General features: G+C 57.9%; 5 protein-coding genes across 5 annotated transcripts; 3 read left to right on the top strand and 2 right to left on the bottom strand.

Annotated features, from left to right (window-relative positions):
- Nucleotides 1-4,155: 4,155 nt before the first annotated feature.
- On the top strand, nt 4,156-6,453 carry D7B24_003683 (uncharacterized protein; the record flags this gene model as incomplete). Its single annotated transcript, XM_028637870.1, has 4 exons — nt 4,156-4,342; nt 4,418-5,101; nt 5,150-5,852; nt 5,910-6,453. The coding sequence occupies 4 exons, from the start codon at nt 4,156-4,158 to the stop codon at nt 6,451-6,453; spliced, it is 2,118 nt and encodes a 705-aa protein (XP_028490580.1).
- Nucleotides 6,454-10,136: 3,683 nt separating this feature from the next.
- D7B24_003684 (uncharacterized protein) lies at nt 10,137-11,882 on the top strand (the record flags this gene model as incomplete). Its single annotated transcript, XM_028637871.1, has 1 exon — nt 10,137-11,882. The coding sequence occupies one exon, from the start codon at nt 10,137-10,139 to the stop codon at nt 11,880-11,882; it is 1,746 nt and encodes a 581-aa protein (XP_028490581.1).
- A 503-nt stretch (nt 11,883-12,385) lies between these two features.
- D7B24_003685 (uncharacterized protein) lies at nt 12,386-13,945 on the bottom strand (the record flags this gene model as incomplete). The annotated part of the gene is made up of 2 exons (XM_028637872.1): nt 12,386-12,781; nt 12,893-13,945. 2 exons carry the CDS (start codon nt 13,943-13,945, stop codon nt 12,386-12,388), a joined length of 1,449 nt encoding a protein of 482 aa, XP_028490582.1.
- A 444-nt stretch (nt 13,946-14,389) lies between these two features.
- On the bottom strand, nt 14,390-16,803 carry AMD2 (Acetamidase; the record flags this gene model as incomplete). The annotated part of the gene is made up of 6 exons (XM_028637873.1): nt 14,390-14,520; nt 14,602-14,736; nt 14,804-15,092; nt 15,145-16,005; nt 16,082-16,407; nt 16,740-16,803. 6 exons carry the CDS (start codon nt 16,801-16,803, stop codon nt 14,390-14,392), a joined length of 1,806 nt encoding a protein of 601 aa, XP_028490583.1.
- Nucleotides 16,804-17,384: 581 nt separating this feature from the next.
- D7B24_003687 (uncharacterized protein) lies at nt 17,385-19,288 on the top strand (the record flags this gene model as incomplete). Its single annotated transcript, XM_028637874.1, has 10 exons — nt 17,385-17,521; nt 17,595-17,725; nt 17,789-17,918; nt 17,981-18,178; nt 18,229-18,353; nt 18,407-18,542; nt 18,598-18,730; nt 18,783-18,853; nt 18,911-19,019; nt 19,085-19,288. 10 exons carry the CDS (start codon nt 17,385-17,387, stop codon nt 19,286-19,288), a joined length of 1,374 nt encoding a protein of 457 aa, XP_028490584.1.
- Between the last annotated feature and the right edge of the window lie 564 nt (nt 19,289-19,852).

Below are 19,852 nucleotides of genomic sequence, written 5' to 3' on the forward strand. Positions count from 1 at the left end.
GGTCAATATACTCACATTTGGGGTTTTGAGCCAGTTCGGCCTGCAGTCTTCCGTAGTCTGGGGTTTGCGACGGGACCGTGCGCTTATCCCCGGAGAGCCGCCTATTGACCGACAGGCGCCGGAGATAGTCCTTTGCACGGTGGCTTGAGGATGGACGACATGACTGAGGCTCCTGGCGTATATCAGCCTGAGCCGTGAGCTCGATAAGGCGTTTTACGCTCTTGCGAACTTGTGGATTTCCCATGATGCTGTCATACATTAGAAGCCGGTGTTGCCATGCAGCACGTGGATAACCTCGCATCTCAGCGGATCAGAGCTGCACTATCCCACAACAACTCCTTGTCTTGTCGACCCCATGGCAATCAAACTGGTGTTGTCAAAGGTGTCTCTGGGTGTCTCTTGAAGAAATAGCTTTTTCGAAGGAGATTTTGAACAGAACGCAATACCTGGCATGATACCTGACCTGAAAGGTAAACATGCCGTACATAGTCTGCTGCGTCTCCAGATTGACAGCAGCAGCTTTACGCGACCTCGGACACAAAGTATAGGTAGGTCAAAAGTTTCGAGCCTAGACCTATCCGACATGTTGTGGTTTTTTTTTTTTTTTTTTTTTTTTTTTTTTTGGATATGTGTTACATATACCAAATGCAGTGGTTTTGGTCTTGCGGGTTTTATCTCTAAGATGATCAATCGCAGTTATAACGGATTTGTGCACCGACTTCCCGTAACCAGGGTCTCGGTCCATGAAATCAAGCATTCCAGGATACCAGAAGTTTGGTCAATCATCGAGTCGGACAGCTGAGGATTCGTGCTGGAAAACCGAAGTTGAAAGTCGCACAGCGGGTCCTGGCACGTACCACTCCAGGCTGGCAGAGAAAGAAGATGTCGAGTCCCTCGACAGCGTGCTTTATTCTTCCCTGAGGCTCGCGCCCACGTGGTCAAAACCGCGAAGCAGACAACATGCAGACAGACTATCGAGCGGGATCGTCATATCGAAAGTATGTTCCAACATCAAGAACCATACGTCCGACTCTCGAGGCAAGGCCCATTGGGTACCCGGTAACGAGGCAGCGGCATCCAGATCACGGCCCCAGCCAACCACAACGCGCATCGCCGCCAAGAGGCCGCACAGCATCATGTCGGAGGCAAATGCCAGACTGCGAGCTGCGAGCGCCTGTGGCCTGGCAGCGAGAGCAGCGGGATGAAGCAGGGCGGTCTCGGACTCGGAAATTCTGAGACGCGCGGGAGGCGCCGCGTCGCAGCATCGAGCCGTGCTCCGCTGTTTGAGGTCGGCGATGACGTGGTGATCGGGCTAGATTGGACGGAGATGGCAGGGCAGGCCTTTGCCAAGGGTACTTGTTCTTGTTCACTTGGTGGAATGGGAGAAAAACTAAAGCTGGATTTGAACAGGCGGGAAAACAGAAAGGCAGTCCCAGCTTCGCCACTGCCTGTCGACCCGATCGAATCGAGCCATGCTCATGAGCAAATTGACTTCGAAACCCGGCGGAGGAGGACAATACGTCCGTAGCTGACTGAGGCTGGTCTCGGCATATCTCGCATAGGCATGTGTCGGAGCACAGACAAAGCTTGACAGGCTGACGGGGCAGGTTGATACGGTACTTGCCCACATGGATGATCTGCGGGGCAGGCGAGAGTCCAGATGAAGCAGCCGGGATGTCTGCTTCACAAGCAGTCCAGGGGCCTGGAGTCCGACAAGGGAAGAAGCATAGGTGGTTGAGGCTCTCGTCGTGTCGAGTTTCGGCGCAGCAGAGAGGCTTCGAGTCACGCTGGAAAATCGTGTAAAAGGCGGCCTGTCGATGAGGTAATGGAAGAATGAGATCATGCCAATCAGCGGACATGACCATGTTGCAAGTTTTCTCCCAAGGAGATGACGGCAAGGAATCGACCAGGGGGTGGAAGCGGCACATCAATAGGCAACAAAAAAAGACGCGGGAGAGTGAGTTTGATGGACGCGTGTCAATTGGCACGTTTGGGGAGGTTGTACATGTACATGTAGCCCCCCCACATTCAATCTTGGCCCTTGAAGCGTGGGAAAGGAGAACCCACAACCAGAGGAGGAATGACCGACCCAGCTTCCTTGCATCAACAGAGAGGAAGCACGCTCGAGCATGGCAGGAACGAACAATCGACCATCCCTTCAGAACGGAACCGATTTCGGACGCAGCAAGGTCCCTCGCGGCTCTTGGGAGCATCAAACGTCTTGGGGCCCCCAGAAACACATCGGTCCCAGCACCAGCAACTGACGGCGCCAGCTCCAATAAGTTCTTAAAACATGCTCCAGTGCAGTGAAGGTTCAGGTACCGTGCCTTGCGTGCCTGTTTTAGTCTGGCCTTCAGCGCCCTCGTGGCTCCAGACAAACATGGCGCTATCGCCATTCCAGGCCAAGGCGAAGCACTTGGGTGCGGAGAACATCCAGGCTAGCTTTGGTAGCGCATGAGTAGTCAAAGCATTGTCCAGTTCATAGGCGGTTCAAAGGAGCAGCCAGTGAGTGTGGCGGGTTCCAGCACAGGCGGGAGGGGCTCAAAAGATCGCATTGTCAAGACTCGCCATGGCAATGAGGTGTCAGTAGGCACCTTTTTTAGTCTCAGAGGTATGCAGTGTTCAAAGGGCTTCCGAGTGGATACGAGGCCTGGAAGCCAAGCAGCGGTGGTCATTGGCTGTGCCCTCTTTTCGACGAAGGGGGCGCATGCGGGTTCCGAGCCGATTTCGAAAGGCATGGGCAAGGAAGGCAGATGCAACAGTAGCAGTAGAGGGGAAACATGGCAGCCCGCATCGCATCTTCTTGTTTTTCATTTGAGCCACGTCGACGGTGCTTCTGCTGCTGCTACTGCTGTTGCATTCTGCTGCTACTGCTGCTGCATTCTGCTGCTACTGCTGCTGTATGCATCCTTGCAGTACACCAGACGGGGTGCGTCTTCTCGACCAACTTTCCGACCTTGCCGCGAGTGAGAGAAACACGGCGAGGATCAAATCTCCGAGCCACCTTATCTCCAAATGATGCGGGCAAGGTGGGCAGCACGCCGGTGTTGTGGATGCTGGTCTTGCCTCGTCTGCTTGGAAACCCTGTCTGATGGGAGTGGAGGAAAAGCAACCAAGCAAGGCAAGGCCCCTGGCAGGCTGTTGGCTTCTGCCACCCTAAAATTCTCCCGCAATTCCACCTTCCTGGTGCTGCAAGTGAGGGCGTGTGGTGGAGTGAACAGTGGCTAGTACCTTAGCCTGTGGCCTGCAAATGCCCCACACCCCCCCGTCAGGCCCGCGACTGCTCTCCTGCGCCTGCGCCACGAAGGTACTGCTCCGGCGGTGCTCCTTCCTACGGCGGGCAGGCTCCCTGCGACCTGGCAATTGCGACTTGGGGCGGAGGCTTGGGTTGTAGTAGGCAAAGGGCAGGAGCGGGCGCAGGGGAGCCACAGCGTCCCCCCCCCCTTCCAACCAGTCGTCCCAACCAGACACAACTTGCTCCTCTCCGTCCCTCGTCCCTCAGTGCGCACCAGCACCAGCGGCCACTTTCCTGATTTCCCACACCACCACCAAAGTCTACCTTACCCAGACCACCACCAGGCTTGTGGCGGTTTACCTCAGTCCTTCCATTCACTCGTTTCCGTTTCCTTCTCGAACCTCGACCGCCTTCCTTGGGGTGATTTTGCACGACGAACAACGCGCCACTCGCTCGTGTCGACTCTCTTAATTGCGTCCTCTCCATTATCCGACACACCACCTAAACCGCATCGGAGTCCTAGTGACGCCAGCGTAAAACAGAAGGAAGGAAGGACTCAAAGGCTGTTGGGTAGAACAAGAAAGGCGCGCACTACGACGCACGACAACGACGACGACGACAACGCCGGACCTCCCAACGCCCCGACGACCTCAACACCACGAATTCTTTCTGTTGTGCAGTTCGACAATGCTGCCGACGTCTCCTCGCTGCGACTGATCCAACCTGCCCACTCCGTAATACTCGTCGCTCAACCGCGTGCGCGCACTTTGTCTCGCTTCCCAATCATCCACCACAAACCTCAACCGGGCCGTCGACGACCTCTTTCTCTCGCCGCGTCTTGACGACGCTGGCGCTTCCCACCATCACTCTCCTGGTATCACAGGCATCTTCTGCCGACAGGCCGACGACTCAACAATAAAATGCTGCGACCGGCGACACCTCTGTCGGTGCTGCTTTTTGCGGCATTCGCCCTCCTTCTGCTCTCCGTGCTCTCGGCTCCCATTATCACGGCGATACCCCTCGGTAGCTTCGCCGGCGTCGACTATGGCGTCCTCGGGTACTGCAACCGCGGCGCTTGCTCCTCCATCCAGGTTGGCTACGATCTTAGTGAGTGCACCCCCAACCGTTACCGCGGCATTGATGCGGTTCCGTGTGAGACGACTGAACACTGACTCGGCGCAGATGGGCTTGGGGGACGCGCCAATGACTTTGACCTTCCCGAAGGCACTCGCAACAGCCTGACGGCTATTCTGATCGTTCATCCCGTCGCTGCGCTGCTGACGCTTATTCTTTTCATCCTCGCCGCTGTTGCTCACCTTCACTCGCCGTCCCATTCGTCTCGCTATCTCCTCGTCGTCTTCATCTTCTCGACCATCACCTTCCTGGTGTGCCTTCTGGCTTTCCTGGTTGATGTCTTGGTTTTCATCCCCCATCTCGCCTGGGGCTCCTACATTGTCCTCGCTGCTACCATCATGGTCGGTCTCAGCGGCCTCGTTTCCTGTGCCATGCGTCGCACATTGATCAGCAGGAAGGCCAGGAAGGCTAAGATTGCCGAAAACGCGGAAATGAGCGGAGAAAACTACTTCAACCGTGAGGCGCAGTCCAAGGCCGCCATCTCTACCGTATCACAACCCAGCATGCCAGTCCTGAGCGGCGGCAACGGTGGGGTCAACAACTTGCCCGCATTTGCAACCTTTGGGGACCAGAAGAAAGACGACCAGGTTAGCGATGAGCGCATCCCTCTCACCAACCGCAGTCCCATTGAGAGGACCCCGAGCAACCCCACCTCAGATGTGAACACATACAGCAGTACCGCCCCAGCGTCGCGAGCTGGCTCTGTGCCTCGCCCTGAACGTGACCAATATGGTAACCCCATCAACGCGCCGCAGCAGGACGCTTATGGGATGCGCAGAGGGCCATCCGACAGCAACCGACAGTTCGACCGCATGAACTCGAGGGGTCGTGGAGGCATGCCCCCTGGTGGATACCGCGGCAGGGGTGGCTACGGCGGCGGCCGCGGCGGCTATGGCGGCCCCCCGCCGATGGGCGGAAGGGGGGGTTACGGCCCTCGTGGCCGAGGAGGTTACGGTCCTCCGCCGAATGCCAGAGGTGGGGGGTACGGGCCTTCGCGGGGCGGCTACGTCGCTGCGGGTGCAATGGCCGGCGGGGCCATTATGTCCGGGCGATCCACCCCTGGTTACCAGAACGGGCCAGGCCCCTATGAGAGACAACAGAGTCCTCATAATGCCTACGCCGTGCCTTACGAAGGGCGCCCTGACGAGGCTGCGACCAACTATAGCGTCAACAACAGCACCAACCCCTCTTTGCCCGGCAGTTATGAGGCCTACAACCCCGACAGATCGAGCTTGCCGCGCGCCGAGTCGCCGCCACCCTTGCCCAGCGACGAACCTCGTGGCGTGGTCGGGCAGGCGGTCGAGATGGATGCAGTCTCTGGCAGTCCTGCTCATGCCCCGCAGGGGTATGGATCTTTCGGTGGGCTTCGTGAGAGCGATGCAGACATCGCTGGCATGGTAGGCCTACAGCAGGGAGTGCAAGACTCGTCCAACCGCCGCCATGATACGTACATGAGCGAGGGCAGCAAGTACAGTTCGGACGAGTAAGTCGTGCGCAATACCCTTCTACTCAAACGATGGTTCTAACATTTCCTCCTCAGGCAATACATGCCGCCACGCCAAGCCTGGGCACAGGGCCAAGGAAGGAACTCACCGAGCGTGCCGTCGCCGCTAGGTGGTTCCCAGCCAGCAGAGCTTGTTGGGCGCAACTCGCCACAACAAGCGGCCGCGCAGACCAACAACTACTACGAGGACATTGACCCGCGCTTCGCGTCGTCGACGCCGCCGGCGGCAGCTGCCCAGCCGCCGCCCATGCAGCCCAACCCGCCGCCATCCGACACCTATGACTACCCCCCTCGCCAGGAGCGTGGCGCTCGTGCGCGTAGCCCCGGCGCTGAGTCTGATCGCTCCAACTTTACGTCCATCTCCCAGAGGAGTGTGAACCCCCGCTGGAACCCGCCTCCACCAATGCCTGGCTACAACGGCCAGCCCATGCCTCGACGGGCGCCTCAACCCCGGCAGCAAGACGTGCTTCTTAACAACAACCCCGACTTTCAGCTGCCTGGGGCTCGTAGCGCCAACACCAACAGGGGTCCCGGCGCTGGCATGATACCTGGCAGTGCCTACCCTCAAGGGCCTCTTTAATTTTGTCACTTCGTTCACGAGTACCACCCACTTCGTTCACGAGTACGAGTACCACCGGTTGCCAACCTTCACGCTAGACTTCATCTGGAGATGCGGTACTTCACTTCAAATTCATTCCTTGATCACTCGAGCCATTTCTGGGGGCTCAGGCGACGAGCTGTCCTACGTTCCTGAAGATCCACGCTTCTGTCGCCCCCCCTCCCCAACCGCAAAGCTTATTCTTCGCGCCCACCCGTATATATCCTGGTCTCGGATTTTCTCCATTTTTGGGCACTTCGATCCGAACACCAACCCCCTTTGTTGAAATGGGTAGTGAATGGAGACAACGGAGTTTGACAAACGTTACACATCCTACTTTTTCCCTTGCGAACTGGTTTGATCTTTTTTTTTTGCTTTCTATACTATGTACGGAACACTCTGTTGGAGTTGCGGATTTCACAGCACCGGCCCATCCTCGGCCCCTTGTAGATGCGGATGGGCTGACCGAGGCGGGGGTGGAGGGGTAAGAAGACACACTTCGGGTCTCCGGGCCCGTGACGGTCGGGCAGGAGGATGCGGACGCTTTGACGAGAGCAATGGCCGAGGTCTTGGTTCAAGAGGCGTCTCTTGCCTGCCGGGCCATACGCAAAGTTGGCGAACGGCTCCTGGCCCCAACCGTTACGCCACGCAGAGCAAGGATTGGAAACAGCGCGAGGCACCTAGCTTTAGTCAGGAACACGAGACGAGAGCGTATAATTCGCTTGTTGGTTGTCCATGTCTCACGTCTTTGAGTATCTTGCGTGTCGGCCCTATTATGTTCTCATGTTTGACCAGCACTAGGCGCGCATCGTGAGGGGCGGGGGACACCGGACCCGACGAACGACTGGATCATGACGCGCAGGTGCCGATGGGCGCGCCACGCAGGAACAAGTGAAATGGCCTGATTCCGTCTGACAGCGCGGGGTGGCGCCAGCGTTTTAGACCCCCGGGGAGTTCGCAAGTAGACATCCGCGCCGCTGCCCCCTTTTACCTTTTTAGTTTAGGGCTGTGCTTTGCAGGGCTGTCGCGTGTCGAGCCCCCCTTTTCCCTAAGGCCCAAGGGAGCCAGCCGCCTGGCTTGTGACAACGACCACACAGGGCGAGGCGAGAGCCCCTTCTAGAACGCGGGTCGCCCCTTGTTGAATCTGTCTTTTGATCGGCCAGGGATGGCGGATCGGTGGTGTGGTGCCCTATCCGGTGGCTTGTTTCTTGGTGCCGGCAATTTCGACTGCCGTGGCGGCTGTGGGGGTGGATGCCAACGTGAAGGTACTTTCTGTGCGTTTGTCTGGGCTGTGGCCTGTATGAGCGTGATGTGACAGCTTCTGTTCTCGTTTGTGGGCATGATTTTCGTGTGAGCTTTGCTTGGAGGAGGGAGACATGAGCGTCCGTTTCCTTGCAACTCCGTGTGGTAGCATCTTGTTGTTTCCCGTGGCGAAGGCCTCAGCTTCGAGCAGGCAATTTTATCCGAGAGGTTTCTCCTCTCTTCGTCGGCGAGGACACGAGGGGCCGCGCGCGCAATGGTCTAATTTGTTTTGACATGGGTCAAACTAGTATTCGCATTGGCTTCACCGAGATCAACGCGCGCAGCATTCACCTGGTGAACCTAGGCTGCAGGCCAAGGCTGCAGCTCCTGCTGCCGTGTTTGTCGGCGACGGCGATAGCCGTAATGGATGCACGCTGGTGTGTCTCCTTGCTTCTGGCACATCAGAAATCCTGGCCCCTTCCCCCCTCCTCCTCCTCCTTCCTCGCTGAGTGGGTGGGACGAAAAAGGGAGTTGACGGAATGGACTGATCGTCCTGACTGGACGGAAGAAGCCTTCTGCCCGCATTGGACTGGCAGGACTTGTTCGGAAGTGGGTGAGAGCTTTGATCGTCATGAAGCTCGTTCGTGTTCCCGGGAGCACTGGGCACATTGGCCTTGCTGGCAGTCAAGGGATATGACAGAAGATTGAGAGAACCAATGAGGGCGCTGTTGTGGAAAGGCGAGGGGGGGAGTAGGATGAGCACTGTCCACGGACCGCCCATGTGTCATGGGACTTTTGGCAGGTTGACGTGTGCTGTCTGGCCGGCCAGCGCCGTTTGAACGGAGGAGGGGGTGAACCACGCGCGGCCGCCCGGTGAGCTTGAACCGCCGCTCCCCCAAGAATTTGCTGGCGAGAGGACTTGGCTCCACTCGTTGGCATGGCGGGTTGTATTGGAGCTGCAGTGCGTTATTAGGATATTGAGGCAGGTGGTATTGTCTGCAAGGTGATGTGCATGGACAAGGTTGGGAACGTATAAAAGGGGACGTATATGTCCTCGTGGCGATACTCGATGGTAATCTTATAGCGTCTATATATGAGTGTCAGCATGCTTCGCCTCGCCAACTTCGATTTGGACTTGTATACTCGTTGAACTGTTTTCAACAGACATAGATATTCCTTCTTCTTTTTACCGTTGGCAAAGATGATGTACGCAACAGGCTTGGTACGTTCGAGAGATAGTGTTACACGTCGTTTCAATCTTGACGCCCACGAAGACCGCTTCATCATCGTCATTCAAGCGGTGACTGCTTCGGAGCATTGCTATCTGGGAGAGCTCCTGTCGACGCAGTCGTACCCCGACGAAAGAGACTGTCACGGCCGTCAAGTTTTCTACCGCTATCACCTGTGGATATTCGACAACCCCCCGCTGGTACTTGGAGATTCTGCTCGTAACGGCAGACAATAGCAGACTGACGGCGGGACCTCAAGCTTGTGAAGTTCGGCCGGGCTTCAAGAGCGGTCGAGCTTGAAGAGCTCCCTTTGTGCCTGTGGGCTTCGCATGGAAACGTCTCCAGCGGACGAGGCTTACCGTGGGCAGGTGAATGTGTCTTGCCCTCGAGGCTGAACCCTCTTGGGCCTCTGACCTCGCTCGGTCTTTGAGCGACGAACAACCAAGGAAGGTGCGGTGTACCGGCATACTTTCCACGTCTAGCACCTACCGTGCTTTCGGTTCTGTTCTTCTCGCCTTCCTGCCTTCCTGACTTCCTGCCCTCCACCCTCACGCCTTCCTTCCTTGGTGCTCTGCGCCTGCCCTGCAACCATCAAGCTCGGGGTCCGACTGCCCTTCAGCAAAAAGAAAAACACCCGGCTTTCATCGTGGTGATCACACTTTCCATCACCCTCACTCCCGTCACCACCGCCCCCTTCCTCGACTGACCGCTCCCACGTCGCCTGAGATCCCCCACCTAGGTAGGTATCTGGAGATATTCATGCCGAACTAGGTAGCCGCTGGATCATCAAGTCACTGTACGTATTCCTCGCACTTTTTTCCGACCTTGCTTGTGAGACGCTGCTTACCAGGCTGGCAAATCCTCCTCTAGAAATACTTGCCCACGTTTTCTTCTCCTAGGTTGCCCTTCACCTGAGAGCGCATGCCATAGGATCGGAATTTCTGGACAGAAAGGTAGTTGGATCTACGGGAGTAATCAGTTCTCAGCTCGGTTTCGTCCTTGCCATCTCGCCATTTTAAGTCCCTTCTTTGACTTCACCCGAGCGAGGCAAGTCTATCTTTTCATGACAATCTACCCCTTGGCCCTGCTAACAGCTGCACAGCTGCTCAAGACGACACTTTCCCCCTCAGATATCAACATCACCATTTACCCTTGGTCCTTCTGCAAAGGACAAGCACAATTCTCCTGCCTCAGATGGCGCATCTACAACCGATCTTGAACTTGACAGTCGGCACCATGAATCCTGCCAAGGCCGACAATTGTGCTGCGTCCGAAACTCCCAAGTTCACCTACACCACTGCTGGCACCATCTTCAACCCTGACAGTGTTCAACCTATACAGGCTCCCACTCGCCGGTCTCGTACTCAGAAATGGGGATTGAACTCTGTTGCATCTTCTGAGCTCACCTTCCTACCAAAGTCAATCATCGCCAGCCTGCCGATGAGCAGTAGTCTCGCGAGAAACAGTGTTCCCCTGAACTCTAGCCCTGTCATTCCTCATTACTCGCCTCTTCAGCAGAACTACGACCGAGCCGTCAGCCCCATTTTCCCCGACAGAAGCTCCGGGCCCCCGTCTCCCGCTGATATGGATCCTGCCCAGAAACGGCCTGGCAGTGTGCCCGTTGTCTCGTGGGAGACCACCACCGGCATCGGCAAACCCGTCGACATGGTCGAGGGACTCGAGGACGACCTCGATGAAGACATGTCGGAAGATCCAATCACCACCCTCACCGTCAAGTCACTGAACAGCCTGGCATCGTACCCGAACCCGAACCAGCAGAAGGCTCAGAAGGCTCTTCGTGCTCGTCCTGGCGCGCGGTCTGCCGCCTCCAACAGCGGGAATACCCTGACGGACCGTTCGGCTACTCCTTCCTTTGGAACTTTCTCTTTCGGCTGCTCTGATACTGAGACTGGTCGCTCCACTTCGCCCACGACTCTTCGCGGCGTGCTGGCTGGTGGTTCGATGATATTTCCTCCCGAAGGCAGGCAGCGACAGACCGGCCCGGTCAGACAAGGCACCAGCCTCCCTTGCGGCTTCGACACCGTCGAGTTACAGGGCGCCAACAACTCGTTTGACGCCAACGCTGTCTACCGGCCGGATCTCGGCACCGGACCGGGGGCCCCGAAGCCTCTCACTGCTGGACCGCCCGGGCAGCGTCAGTACAAGGTCAACAACAGCGACACAGCCCTGCGGAACCCTCCTAACATCACTCCTCACAAGTTTGTCGTTGCCGACGATGACCCTGCTGCTGTCGAGTTCCGCGCTCTCCTGCAGAACACTAACAAGTTGGCGGCAACTGAAACACTGTGCCCGGCTAATGCCAGCGGCGCCACCACTTATTCGTCTGGCGAGGGCGAGCCGTCTTTCCATGGCGTGTGCGAGGCATCGGTCCCCGAGTCAGCTCGGGCGCCAGCCCTTGGTGCGCAGATCGTCAAGCCGCCCACGCTGAAGGCCAGGATGAAGAATACTCACACTTGGGACACCAGGTGCTTCGACGAGGTCAAGCACTTTTACCCTCGTGGAGGCCCTTCTTTCCAGAACTTCACCGAACTTGACTCGGACTGGCAGACTGTGTACCCCTTGCACCCTGCTTGGCAGTCAAAGGAGGGCGTCTTCCAACGATCCGGAATGCACATTCAGCGACGTAACGACGTCGTCCACCGTCAATTCTATGCGGGCGCCGGCGCCTTCGAGAAGTCTGTCGAGCAGCTTGCCCGTGAGGCGGAGAACCGTCATCACCAAGAGACTGTAGGCGTTATCGGACAAGGTCGCCCTCATCGCGGTCAGGTCAAGCAAGGAAAGCTGGAAATTCATGAAGCAAACGAAATGAGCACTGCCGAAGCGGCCAAACCATTCCTGACCATGATGCTCACATCCATGATCAACGGCATGGAAGAAACCGAGAGAATGACGAGACGGTACAATCCCTCTGCGGAATGAGTTCGGCGTACATTTTTTCACCTTTTGATTTTGTCATAAACAGTCGACTTGAATGAGAACAGACACGGAGCACAGAACGTATCTTGACAGTCTCAGCCTTTTCCAGCGTGTGTTCGCTTGGATGGAGACTTGGGAATGCAGCCTCGTTGGTAGACAAGGCGGGCAGGACGGAGCGTGTTGAACTGAGAGACTTCAGGCTTGTGGGCAAGCTGCAGGGTATTGAGCTCACGAAGAAAGAAGGCGAGAAGAAAGATAAAAAAAAAAGAGACGATGGGTCTAGCCAGGGAAAAGGCACATCGTCGTTCACCAAAAAGGTTGCGAAAGGAGAGGGGCTAGCTGGTTGGGACCATACACAGCCGTCATGCAGATACTTGTCGTGTCGTAGACTTTTTGCAATCATTGCTACCACGCGAGCTGAATTTGACGTGACGTTGAGATGTGATGTGGTATTAGCGGTGCTGCGGAAGGCTCTATAGCGGATCTACTATTGTCACGACAGGCATCTAGTCAATGGACAAGATTTTGACGTCGGGGTTCTTCCCCTTGAAGAAGCGCTCTACTGCGTCGTTGAGGGTCCAGACAAACTTGGTAATGTCTTCGGCGTGATACTTGGACCTGTCGTCGTCCTCGAAGACCAAGTCCTTGGTGTCATGCTCGACCGACTTGCTCGAGTCCCGCCGACGCCCCGGCACGTGGACAGTCTCTCTGTGCTGGCGGAAATGCGCGGCGGCGCAGCGCGTCGAGCAGTAGACGACGGCATGGCTCTGCGTCTCAGCGCACTCTTTGCAGATGACCGGGCTCGCGGCGTCGTCGCTGCCGGCCATGTCGACGTCCTCGTCGGTGAGCTGCACGCAGTCTTCGGCGGCGGCACACCTGTGTTCTGAGCGGATGTGCTCGTCCTGCGTTCCACGTCAGCGACGTTTGTCTGGGTCTGGGACAGGGCACAGGAAGAGGTCTAGCACGGGAAGAAAAAAGAAAAAAAAAAGAAAAAAAGGAGCGAGGCGACTGACATGGGTCTCGGCGAGCCTCTCGGGCGTCCTGTACACCTTTTGCGCGCCGACGCCCAGGCCGGCGAGCACCTGGCAGAGGGCGCAGGCGCGGACGTCACCGACGGCGACGCCGTCGGGCAGGTTCTCGTAGACCTCGGCGTCGACGCGCGGCCCTTGCTGCTGCTGGCGGAGGCGGCGCTGACGGGTCTCGGCCTTGACGGCCTTGTCGCGCAGGTGGGCGGCCTGGGCGCGGCGCAGCTCGGCGAGCTTGCGCCTGTGCTGGTCGGCCTGGGCACGGGGGGCGGCGGTGCCGGTGCTGGCGGCGGCGTCGGCGGCGAGACGCGCAAAGACGGCGTCGAGGGGCGTGCCTTCGCGCAGGCTGGCGGCGGCGGCGGCGCACGAGGCGGGCAGGGCGCCCGTTGCTGGGTCGCGGAGGAAGAGGTCGATGTAGGCCTCGGCGCGCGGGGCGGCGTCGGGGCCGGCGGTGGCGAGCTTGGCGAGGACGTCGTCGACGGAGGGGGCGGTGGCGGCCTGCGAGGCGAGGGCGCGGTGGATGGCGTCGGCGCCGGCGGCCCAGTCGTACGTGGTCGTGCTGCTGTTCGTGGGTGCGGGTGCAGCGCCGGCCTCCGTGGTGGTGCCCTCGTCTGCGTGGCCCTCGAGCGCGGACAGGTACGCCTGGCGGCCCATGAGGCGTTCGGCTTGGGTACCGGCGGCGGCGTCGCGCAGGGTGCGGCGGTACCAGCGGGCCTTTTCGCGGGCAATCATGGTCTCAATGTCGGCGGCCTCGGCATCGCGGGCCTTGAGGCGGGCGAAGAGGGCGTCGAGCGCCGCGGGAAACGAGTCTGGGTCCTGGTCTTGGGACGGGTTCGAGCCGGCGAGCCATGAGTCGGGCGCGGGCTCGGTGTAGCGTTTGCGCAGCGACTCGACGACGTCGTCGTAGGTGGCCGTGTAGCGGACGCGCGCATCGTCGTTCTCGTGGTGCTGGGACCAGGCGTTGCGCGTCGACTCAATGGCGGCGGCGGTCTGGGCGTGGGCGGTGTGCTGTGCGTGCAGCTGGAGCCAGGGTTCTACCATGCTGGATGAGGCTTGGTTGTGTGGTGATGAGATGATGGAGATGGTGATGGAGGTCTGCTTGAGGTGAGTTATGATGCATTGGCCAATGGAGGAAGCATGGAGGAAGCCCAAGGCGGAATGGTCGTTGAGCTCTGTGAGACGATGGAGTGGGGCCAACAATTACGCTGGACGGATCGGGTCGGTTCCACCGTCCGTTATCACGGATCGTGTTTCGTTTAAAACGGTCGTCCTGTTCCGTATCGAGACTACACTTCCTCCTACCTTAGACACCTAGGACAAGTAGACATCTTAGATACCCAGAGGTAGGTAGTGCCTAACGTAGCTACACACTGCTCGCAATTTACCAAGCACCTCAAGCTTCCCTTGCCCTTCGCCCGATACCCATACCCAGAGCTTTCTCCATCTCCTGCCGCCGCCATGGGAGTAGCCGCGACTGACAGCCTCTCACTCGTTTCCACCCTCGCCCTGCAAGGCGCGAGCAATCACGGTTGCCAGGCCGAGGATCTTCTCCTCCTCGAATCGCCTGCCGATCAGCTGCAGGCCTACGGGCGCCCCGTGGTACACGTTCGCATCATCTGGCATCCATCGTTAGCAGACCGTTCAGCAGATCACCCTGACGGCCAGAGAGACGACCGCAAAGAGAGGGAGAGACGGACAATCCTTCCACACCTCTTCGTCCAAGGTGTTCATTGGCACGTAGTGCTCATCGAATACATCGAGGTCCCGGTCGCACGTCGTCGTCGGCATCGTCATGGCAGAGTAGTCGAGAACGTTGACAAACGTCGCGTATCCTGCCCCCAGCAATGTCAGTCAAGGCACACGAGTGGTACGGGGCGGAGGTCGGGGCATCTTCCTTACCGTAGTAGCTGAACTTGCCCTGTTGCGGTGCGGCGAACGGCGCGATGGGAGCAATCACCGCCGTCACAGCCTCCTGTGCGTCATTGAGCGCTGACGTGCTGTTCCAGTAGTCCATGTACTCCTTCTGGTACTCGCGCTTCATCACATGGAGAGCCGCTATTTCCGAGCCGCTGCTTTCCTCATATCCTGCGTGACCATACGTTTGCGCAATCTGTTTCGACATGGGCTCCCTCGACAGCGCAAACGCATCAAACACGTCACGCCCACCGTCGAGCAAATACGCATGCGTCTAGGCATCATGTCAGCTCGCGCAGACGAACCCTCGCACGGGATGGACGTACCGCTATTTCCATTGCGCGTTCGTGGCTCGGAGGCTCCCACGCCAGGACCGTGTGGCCGAGTGACCTGAGAGTGTCGGCCATCTTCTTCAGGGCGCGTTGCACTGGTGGCTGCACGGAAACGCAGCCATCACATTCAAGAAGCCCAAACACGAACGGCTTGGGACTGTCGACGGTGTTCTGGAAGAGGGACGCCCGCCATGGAAGCTCCACCACCAACGGATCATGCAGCCACGGCTGTTGGCTGAGCACGGCTTCTGCGAAGACCTTGACCGCCTCGACCGAGTGGGCCATGGGCCCGAGGACGCTCAGGACAGAGCTCTGGCCGTCCATGCTGTTCGCCATGCCCTCGTACGGAAACCTCCCGCTCGACGGTCTCAGTCCGTACAGGCCGTTGAAGCCAGCCGGAAACCGGATGCTGCCTCCGATATCCGTCCCGACGCCGAGAGGACTCCCCCGGAGTGCGAGGAGCGCGCCTTCTCCGCCAGAGCTGCCGCCTGCCGACAGCAGTCGGTTCTTCGGGTTCGGCACGTAGCCTACAATGTTGTTAAACGTTTCGCCCGACATGAGCGTGTGTGGCACGCTCGTCTTGCAGTAGAGAACGGCGCCGAGACGTCTCAACTCGCGCACGAGTTCGCTCTCGAACACCCTCTCCTTGCCGGTGCCCTTTCGTCCCTGGAAGGTGCCGACCCAGCCGACATAGCCCATGGTGGTCTCCACACCCCGCACGTGGAACTGGTCTTTGAGACTGATCGGTAGACCGTGAAGAGGTCCCTTGCGCTGGCCGGTCGCCGCCAAGTACTCGTCCAGCTTTTGCGCCTCGTCCAGGGCCGCGTCAAAGAATATCTCGTGCAGGCAGTTCGTCTGACAAGCCATCGACATGTTTCAGCAACTCGGGCCAGTCTGCGTCAAGGGGGCATGTGGCTCGCGCTCGACGTACCATTTGATGAGCCAGCGCGGCTCGGTGACAGAAAGCCTCGGCAATGTCGCGCGCTTTCCACTGGCCCTCGTGGACGCGGCGCAGAATCGTCGACACGTCAGACTCGGTCATGTCGACCTCCTCTTTCGTCAGGTATTGGCGGATGTGATCGCCAGTGATATCCATCTGGGCATCAGGTGGAGGCAGAGCAGCGATCACCCAGGGCGCGGGGATCAGATCGATCACGGACTGTCGCTTCTCCGCAGCAGCCGTTCGCCAGTCTGCCATCTTGCAATCTCGGCTGGTGTCAGATGAATGATGCAGTGTGCCCACGAAGTCCCAGCTGGCTTGATGCAATCTTTAAGTAGCACGCTCTCGAAGGGATATTGTGTAAGACGTGTGTAAGACGAAGCGCCTGGGAGCTTCGTGACCGAGACGAAAGTCGGCTCATGAAGCGGGGAAGGGCCTTGGCGTCAGCACCGCAGGCGTTGCTCTTGGCCGGCATTCTGGTGATACCCGATAACAGCGACAGCAGTCGTGAACTGACTGGACGACGCCTCCAAGGACCCAGTGCCCGCACGTTGGACTTTGTGTCGACACCAATGACAACTGAATTCGGCTAGGTCGTGCGATCGTGTGGGAAGAACACATCATTGGCTCAACACATGGGATGGCGTGCAAGGAATCGTCTTGCCCCAATCCCGGTCTGTTGACCCCAACGCTACCATTTCCAGCGTCACCATGTCTTCTGCCTGCAGGCCATCTTTACCTCCAACTCCAATACCTCCAACACCTCCAACACCTCCAAGGCCTCCAACACCTCCAGCACCTCCAAAGCCACCAACTTGGCAAGAACGCACGCAGCAGGCTGGGTAGAGACGTGTTGGAGACATGGAAGCCAACGGCGGGGCATAGTGAGAAGGCCATCGGCAGATACGCTGGACCCCAAGAATCGGGAGCGAAGCGAGAATCCCGATCGCGTGCAGATCCGGAGCCCCGTCCAAAACAGCCACCGGCGCTAGACCACAACGCAAAGTAAGTACTTGGAGACGATCGAGACGAATGCCCCACGGACTAGCAGCAAGTCCCATGCCAAGATCCGGGGAAGCGAACGTGGCAGCCAACGTTGGGAACCTCTTATCAGGCACGGGGGTTCAATATATGAACCTCGCGAGGCCACGCCTACAATGGCCTCTGTCGCTCTTGATCTACTCACTCTCGTGGACACGACTTCTCCCTCATAACTTCTGCACGTTTCCTACTACCAAATCTATACGTCGCGAGGTCAGGCGAGGATCGTAAGTTACCCCGCTACTCAGCCGCCATGGCATCTCTGAAGGAGGGCACCGTCTGCAGCCCCGACCAGAAAGACAATAGCGAGCTGGAGAAGGTTGGCGAGAGTTACGCTGTGGAGAACCCCGGCGAGGTGTTTGACCAGAGCGAATACCGCGCCCTGGGATGGTACGCTCTCCTCCTTCATGGCAACTGCCAGATAGCGTCGGTCTCGTCGAAGCGGAGCTAACGTGATGTATAGGATTCCTGCTGCTGTTATACTCCTGAAGTTGTGCTTTGCCACGGGCGTCCTGGCGATTCCTGCCACGTTCAGCGTCCTCGGCTATGTTCCGGGTCTGCTCGTACTCCTCGGCTTCGGGGCTCTGACGACATGTATAGCCTCGCTGCCTTGCCCGAAACCCCTTTACGCGAGAGAAGACTAACATGCTTTTCAAGACTATGCTTATATCATGTACGTCTTCCGGATGCGCTATGCTGGCATCCATAACATTGCGGACGCAGCCGGCATGGTGGGCGGCCCTGTCTTGCGCGAGGTGGCTGGCGCTCTGTTCATTGTAGCCTGGACGTACGTGAACCGCTGCTCATTCTCGGTGGCCATTCAGAAACACAAGGACTCACACTCAACAGGTTGGCATCGGGGGCAGGTTTTATTGGCCTGGCGCAGGGGTTTAAGGCCCTCTCCAGTCACAACGTCTGTAACACCGTGTGGACACTGGTTGCCGCCGTTTGCACTGCTCTTCTGGCCAGCATCCAGACCCTGGGAAGGCTCACCATCTTTACCTGGATCGGCTTTGCCTCTCTTTTTACCGCCGTCTTCATCATCGTGTACGTTTGGAGAACTCACGTGCTTTGCGCCGCGCTGACCTCTTTTCCAGTATCGGAGTAACGCAAGTCGATCGACCTGCTGCGGCTCCGCAGGCGGGACCCTTTGACATTGATGTGGTCACTTTCGGTGCCCCAGCTATTGCGCCCGGGCTCACCGCTGCGGTCAATATTTTCGGTCAGTCGTCTCCGCACGGGTTCCTCTGCACGGCATGCTCACGGCTCACTCAGCGGCCTTCTCGTCCACACCAACATTTATGCCCGTCATTGCGGAGATGAAAGCGCCTAGAGACTTTAGGAAGTCTCTTTTCTCTTCTCAGATTGTGCTCATCATCTGCTATGTCACGATGTCACTTGTCGTCTATCTGTGCGCCGTTCCTTGTCTCTTCCCCTGTCGCGTATCGCGCTGACCTCATCGTTAGCTATTGCGGCAAATATGTGGCAAGCCCTGCGCTGGGCAGTGCGGGAGGCCTTCTCATGAAGATTGCCTATGGCATTTCCATCCCGGGCTTCATCATGACGTGCACGCTCTGGGTCCACCTCGCAGCCAAGACCGTCAGTCAGGCCCACGGGATGCCTCTGCGTCGCCTCGCTAATGGTGTCCCAGTTATTCGTCCGTATTCTTCGCCATTCGGAGCATCTGCAGAATCACAGTTTCATCCACTGGGCTGTATGGCTGTACGTGTTCTGGGACGAGCTCGGTACCCGAAGCTTCGCTGACGTTTTCCAATGCAGGGGTTCCACGATCGGCATCAGCTCACTCGCGTTCCTCTGCGCCGGGGCTGTTCCCTTCTTCAGCTACCTGATCGGACTGAATGGCGCCCTTTGCTTGGCGCCAACTTGTGTATGTTCTCGTCAACCCGACACCACTCCATCGTCTTCTGCATGGATGTCTGACATGCCGAGCAGTTGGTCATCCCGGCCTGGATGGGGCTCTACATGGACTGGGAGCTCCGACGCACGAGCTGGACGAAGACGGGGATTTGCCATCTCCACATCTTCACGGTCATCATCGGGTTGTTCATGACGGTCGGCGGCACGACGACCACGATACAGAGCATCGTTGACGCCTACAAGGCCGGCAGTTTTGGGACGCCCTTTAGCTGCACATGATCAGCGTTGAGATTGTAGGGGTGTCGCCGTGTCGAAAAGCCCAAGCTGAGAGCGAATGCATCAATAAGGCAGACCTGTCCGCACGCTTTATGCCTGGTCCATCTAGCGTGTTCCTGTCAGTTTGATGTGCGCATGGGGGCAGAGTACCAGCTGCTTCCAGTCTCGCTGAGGCCGAGTCGGGGCGGGATTCAGATACGCTAGGGCTCGAGACGTTTCAATCACACTGAGGAAACGAATTGCGGACAATCTTTTCACTTTGCTAGGAATGCGATCGAACCGAAGGCTCATATCGGCCAGTCTTCTGGTCGGACTCTCGAGAGCTCTCGCGCGCTTCGTGAATGCATGTTAACGGCACTTGTCTGTAACCATTACTAGGCCTCATCAAGTAATGGAGGAGGATCAAGAACATGGGCTCACGGGCCTGGCTTGCAGAACTATCTTCACCGATAGGGCTAGAATGCCTGGTTTTAGAGCGTCTCATTTTACCTACAGGCGGAATAGTATATTTCGCCTCTACAAGAAGAGATACTATCCGTAGGATATAGAGATAAAGACGCCTTGAGA

Source organism: Verticillium nonalfalfae (assembly GCF_003724135.2).
Source record: "Verticillium nonalfalfae strain VnAa140/NRRL 66861 chromosome Unknown scaffold_203, whole genome shotgun sequence".
Classification (NCBI taxonomy): domain Eukaryota; kingdom Fungi; phylum Ascomycota; class Sordariomycetes; order Glomerellales; family Plectosphaerellaceae; genus Verticillium; species Verticillium nonalfalfae.